The 6,000-nt window shown below is 40.6% G+C and overlaps 1 protein-coding gene across 1 annotated transcript in view; it reads left to right on the top strand.

The window, feature by feature from the left end:
- The first annotated feature begins 890 nt into the window (after positions 1-890).
- prickle2b (prickle homolog 2b) overlaps positions 891-6,000 on the top strand; it is an 85,926-nt gene continuing 80,816 nt past the window's right edge. Inside the window, exons 1-2 of the mRNA XM_032513970.1 lie at positions 891-1,096; positions 1,713-1,798. Coding sequence (XP_032369861.1) covers positions 1,055-1,096; positions 1,713-1,798 — 128 coding nt within the window. The 5' untranslated portion in view covers positions 891-1,054. The remainder of the gene's footprint in view (positions 1,097-1,712; positions 1,799-6,000) is intronic.

Below are 6,000 nucleotides of genomic sequence, written 5' to 3'. Positions count from 1 at the left end.
TCTGGTTTATTGGCGCTAAGCTCCAGATGCAGCGACGGTGGCTCTGCTTAATGGTCTCGGGAAGGAACTTGTTTAGGTGGAACATTTGCACCCTGCAAAAGAAAATGCCACATACAATATTAAATGAAGTTAACTGTTAGCTAGCCTATATAAATTAGCTAGATAATTCGCTCTTACCGTTGTTTGGCTGAGTGTATTTTGTACATAGTAATCCCTGTCAATAGGTCCCAAAACATCCCGGCTAGAGAGCAAACGCTGTAAAACGCATATTTTTTGTAAATCATTTCCTAAACAAACCAAGCAGGCTTGCCTTGTTGCATGATGAAAATGTTTCTTAAAGCGTGCCATTTTCATCCTTTAACGTTGCTCTGGTTGATGTTGACCGATTCAAAAATTGGAAAGGGAGGGACATCCGGTGGAACTTCTGATGGCACCGGAACTATCCCGTAAATGAACCGTTGTTGATATTGACTAATGTTGTATTTTGTTACATTGTGACTCAGCAGTGACATTAAAATGTGAAAGTATTTTTGGAATGTATTCCTTTTCAAACTGAGTCTTTTGGCATAATGGCATTTGCTACTTTGCCTTTCAATGCGTAGCGAATAATAGGAAACTGGTTATATGAAGACAGGGTGTTTGAAGGAGAATGCAAGCATAAAACATTTATTTCCTCAATAATTACAGGGTATGGTATTTGCCTTGACATGTTCTCAGACTGGACGTCAGTACTCAGCTCGCCCACACTGTCATTTACCACAGCATCACTAGTTTTGTCCAAGTGTAATTATAGTTTGTTCCTTTTCTTTCAAAAGTATTTTCCTAGTCCTCTATTGGTTGTGAGGGATGGAAACAGGGTGGAGCTAGAATCCGGAACAGCTCCATTCATTAATGAAGGAGGTTAATAGGATAGGACTATAGCCTGGGCTCTGTGCGTTTGAAAAAGTCGTGAGGACATTTAATCAATTGCTCACTGTTTTTCCAGTTTCGTATGTGTGCTATTTGTTCCCGGTAGTAGCCGACTGTGCCTTAACGCTCCTGTCATCAACCTGTCATGTTCAGTCGCAGCTATAACAGAAGAGATTCCAGCAAATCGGTAGGTAGGCATAATAAAGTTAGAAGTTTGGTGGTTTCCATAGCGCATGTCTCAACTTGCTTTTACGCCTTAATTAAAAAACACGCATACAACTTATTTTGATGTGAAGTTTTCCCCTGTTTTGTTTCTGCTCTGTCCTGTTGCTAAGGGCATCAACTTACATCTGCTCTGTTATGATAACGCTGGCACAAGCCTCAGTAACAACACAACATGGAACATGATGAAAGATATGTTTCTCTGTTTCAACCAGTGGCTTTTGTTGTTGAATATAGCACTTTTTTAGCACACTTTTTAGCTGACGAAGAGCCAAAATAAATGTGTCATGTATTGCTTTGAGGTGTTTATTTTATGATTAACTTATTCATCTGTTTACTGTAATTAATGCAGGTTATATGAATAACTCGATTTAAAATATGTGCTAAAATAGCACATTACCACTGTATGTTGGGGTGCTTTGAAAGCTAGTTAGACACAGGTTTTGTGCTGTAGGTGAAGTAACTCATAGAATAAGTCAACATTTAGCTGATCACCATTGCTCATTTAGAGCAATGTTGTCTAAATGGACAGAGCTAGTGCAAACTATGACCCATCATCTCATGCTCCTGTTTCTCCAAAGCTGAACCCTGCAGATGAGCCGCAGAGAGGACAGCCCTGCATCCCCTGTGGAGAACAGTGTCCTGGCTTTGACCTGCACAAGTGGAGGTAACAGCTTCTTTTCACTCAATGCAACAAAATCACATTGATGCCCACACAGTCGTCCTTTCCAATGTGCAGATGTTTCCATGCCAAAGATAGGAGTGCTTTTGATATAAAACCACTCTTGAAGACTGATGTGAATTTGCAGTCAGCTGAGGCGTCCGTGAGTGAATTAATACATGAGAGTTAAAACCATGAATTATTTGCTGCATGTAACCAGCCTATAAAGTCAGTAGCAATTTAACAAAGTACCTATTCTGCCGTGTGATATTTTAATTGTACAAAACAACAGTAAGTTATTTTCTTCAAGTATTAGTGTTATTCAGGAGAAACCCTTTCAGATCTCTGCTACTTTGAATAGAATCAGCCATCCGTACTACTGTGAAGAAACCATTGTTCTGCCCCTCTGTGCCCTGAGATAATAGTTTTCACTGTAGAGATCATTCATGCAGCAGGGATAATTCATGCCTGCTGTCTTCTACAGTCACTCTGTCAGAACTGGGAAGGACATATATATGTTGTAAAACAAACCGTATATTGTAATAAAAAGTGATACTGCTATGAAGTACAGGTGGTTTGGGTTAGTGTGTGAAAGAGTGTGACTAATGTTTGCAACTATGTCTTAGGAATGCAGTACAAATAGCATCACATAGTTTTGACGAGGGCACTTAGTACTGTTAGTTAATCAGTATGAGCTGATTCTTATAACCACCAATCACTCTGAACAAAGTGACTCTTTGAGCAGAACTAATAAAGATGTTGTGGGCTATATCAGTGTCTCTGTGCTGTTTAGTAGCTGCTAAAGCTAAGACTGTGGAATCAACAAAACCCAAAGGCACATCATGCACTGATTTACAAATCCTACATTGTAATCGGGGAGCACAATAAGCTGCTTCCACTGAGGATTACTTGGGGAGGAGAGGTCCAAAATTACAAGAGCAAAAAAAAACGTTCAATTCAGTTTGAAATTTATTTACACCTGCACAACTTCATTCTGTAGCACACCAGAATTCCCCTTAATACCAATTTTCATAAAAAAAACACTGAATAATTCATATTAAGATACAGTATTTTGGTAAAAGAAAGGTCAACCAGGTTGGAGCCAATTTGTTCGAAGTTAACACGGCAGCCATGGAATTGTGAGGTATTTTCTCTTTTGATGGGATTCCACGATAGAAGGGGAGGCTCTGAACCATAAAGGCCATCCTGCCTCCTTTGCTGTAAAGTAAACTATTACAGGGTGACAGTGGGCTCAGGAATGCAGCCTTTAATTGCCTGTCTTTGCAGTACCACAATAAAAAGTCTACTTATCCCCCTCCGACAAACTGGAATAAAACATTGTCAGTGGACACAGACTTAAGGAGCCCGCCGGAGGAAAAAGGCTGTTTTATGGCTCCAACAAGTCTTTGTTCTTGCATAGAACACTTAAAGAATTTCCTGTTTTTTTTCCTCATGCAAAACTAAATGTGTTTTCATGCTAATTTAGCAAGGTATGGTAGTAAGGTTTTGCTTTGGAATGTGGTGGACTTTAAGTGACCCTGAGGTTAGAGATAGGGAGATGAAGGGGGGCAGGTGTGCACATGCTGTTTTGTCTGGTCACATATGGTGTTTGTCTGTTGCTCAGTTGACTACGGCAAATATAAGTTATGGTACATGTGGCTTGTTGTATTCTCAAGCTCACATGTACTCTACCAGGTATGATTTTTCTTAAGTTTCTTCAGCGGTGTTGAGATAGGTCTGGCAATGTGAGACAAAATGTTAGCTAGAAAAAATAATGTTGCTGATGTTTTAATTTTAGTTTTTTCTATGTATTTTATTCAATGGATTTCTAGAGTCTTTATGAGGTAAAAACATTTTACAAAAAGAATGCAAAAGTAAAAAATTCATAAAAAAACAAGGGGACCCCTTAAATTAATCTTAGAACTCCTTGAGTGTGTGTGTGTCTCAGAATTCACTGAACTATTGATGATTCTCTAAATATTTAATAATGAATGCACATTACAAGCCCTGTTTTTCTCCCTTTTCGTTCTTCTTCTTCTTCTTCTTCTTCTTCTGTACTGCTTCTGTATAAGATGTTTCCACTAAGCTAAACTCTGGGGGTGTTTCTTTTATAGTAAGTTGACTGAGTGTGTTCAGGCATTTCCAAGTCATTCAGAGTCAAGAGAGGAGCCATTCTAGTGTTGGGTATTTAAAATCACCCAGGCCTACCAAAACACTACCCTCAGGAATTTGCTGTGGATGTTATTTGACTCAAATGTGAATGTGGCCTGTGTCTATACACTTTCAAGTACAAGAACGTTTTTCCTAGTGACTTAAAAAATGTGATTACAGAAACAAGTAGCTAAGATTAGGATTGTCTGCAAGGTGTTGTTTAAACTCATTCTATGTGATGGATGTTTGCTGTAGAGTTGCTGCTTATTTGCAATGAACGAAATTCACAGATAAGGATGGATGCCCATGTGGAAGTGCGTGTTTAAAGGCTTGGTAGAAAATACAGGACAGTGTTCTGCTCTCAGTAAGATCTATCTGGATACGGTGGTTGAAGTTGCGGAAATTGCTTTGAAAAGGACATCCTGGCTGCTCTACTTACCCTAAAAAAATAGACCGATGAAAGAGGAGCTTCTGTTACCTGGCTGCTTGTGTGTCAGTGTGCCTGTGTAAGAAGAGTGGGCTGCTCTGGGCAGGTTGGCCATAGGTGTAGATTATCCTTGCACAACATGCTCCTTCTGAATTATTAATGCCTGCCTTTGGCTTGATTCGTTTTCCTTGTGCTAATGAGTCTCATTACCACACTTATTAGCATGGGCCCTGTGCATTCTTGTGCTACCTGATCGGCCCCACCACCCTCTTCTGCACGGTGTTGGTGTGTTTTAGAACTGTCTAATGTGTTCCTAAAAGGTTACACTTGACCTGTTGGTATGGGTTAGGTCAGTATGAACACAAATCAGACTGCAAAGAAGAATTTATGCCATGAGATGCCATTTGCTATTTTTCATTTCCTCCAGCCAGCAGCACTACTTAACACGTCAATTAAAGCACCAGGTTGGCTGGACAAAGCCTGTCCTTGTTCTTGTATAGCTGAAACTTTAGCTGGCTTAAAGCAGCAGTGAGAGGGTAGAAGAGGAGGATAAAAGATGGTCGAAGAAGAACAAGAGGGACTAAGGTTGAGTTTTAACCCGGCCCTGAATGGCTTGCTGACGTCTGTCCCCTCAGTAACCCAGTCTGATCTGCATAACACAGGCCAGCCCCGCTATTCACTGTGTTAACAAGACGGCCTAGCAAATAAAACTGTCAGGACGCCTAGGCATAAGAAAAGACTCTTGCTATATGGGCACAGAAGAAGAAGACTCAGTATGAGGTGAGGTTAGTGAGAGAAAAGAAGAAGCCATTGGTGGTCCATACCACACAATAAAAACTAGTATGTCTATGTATTTGCATGGAGATGGTAGGTATGCCTCCTCACTTGATAGAGTCCAGGTTTGAAAACATTCCCTACCCTGCTGTCTTATGTCCCTCCCTGGGCTTGTTTTTGAGCAGAAAGCAGCAGCAACATCTGTGATGGCATGGTATAGGACAGTAGGCAAATTACTTTTTAGTGAGGCTTTTTATTGTGTAAATGGTGTGTTTTAGCTTTGCCATTTAGAGGAGTATTGTTTCGAAGGGGTTAAATATTGACAGGTCTGGGGGGTTGAGTTATGTATGAAGGATGATCACAGATGATTCAAACCTGGAGAGCTGTGAAGCCCTGTTATAAATCATAGTTTGACCTTTGGATTCTCTGACAGTGTTGGGCTGAACTTGTCGCTTCCCATCCCTCTCCCATCACTCTCTTGGTCTTCTTTGTGCTGTTTCTTCTTTTGTTCTCTCCAGCTTTTTGCCCCCTCCCTCCCCCCCTTCTTGTTGTGATTTCCCCTTATTTTTCCCTTATCTCATTCTATTTAAATCACCCCATACTAACCCTGGATAAAGATAACATTTGATTTGACTGTAACGGTACGGACTTTGTGCATATTAACATGGCAGTCACAGAGCCAAAGAGGGTCTACGCCGAGCCAAGCTGAGATCCTAAGGTCCTGTTGGTCGGCTGCGGAATTCCAATGAAATCCCGGCATCAAAATTCAAGCACTAGACAGATGTGACTCAAAAACACACAAACATAGGTGAAAGCTATACAGCACCATGGCTTAATTCAAGTAGTGTTCCTCATC

The sequence above is a fragment of the Etheostoma spectabile genome, chromosome 4 (genome assembly GCF_008692095.1).
Source record: "Etheostoma spectabile isolate EspeVRDwgs_2016 chromosome 4, UIUC_Espe_1.0, whole genome shotgun sequence".
Taxonomy (NCBI): domain Eukaryota; kingdom Metazoa; phylum Chordata; class Actinopteri; order Perciformes; family Percidae; genus Etheostoma; species Etheostoma spectabile.
The sequence above is the reverse complement of the archived record's forward strand: the minus strand, read 5'-3'. Positions and strand labels throughout refer to the sequence as shown.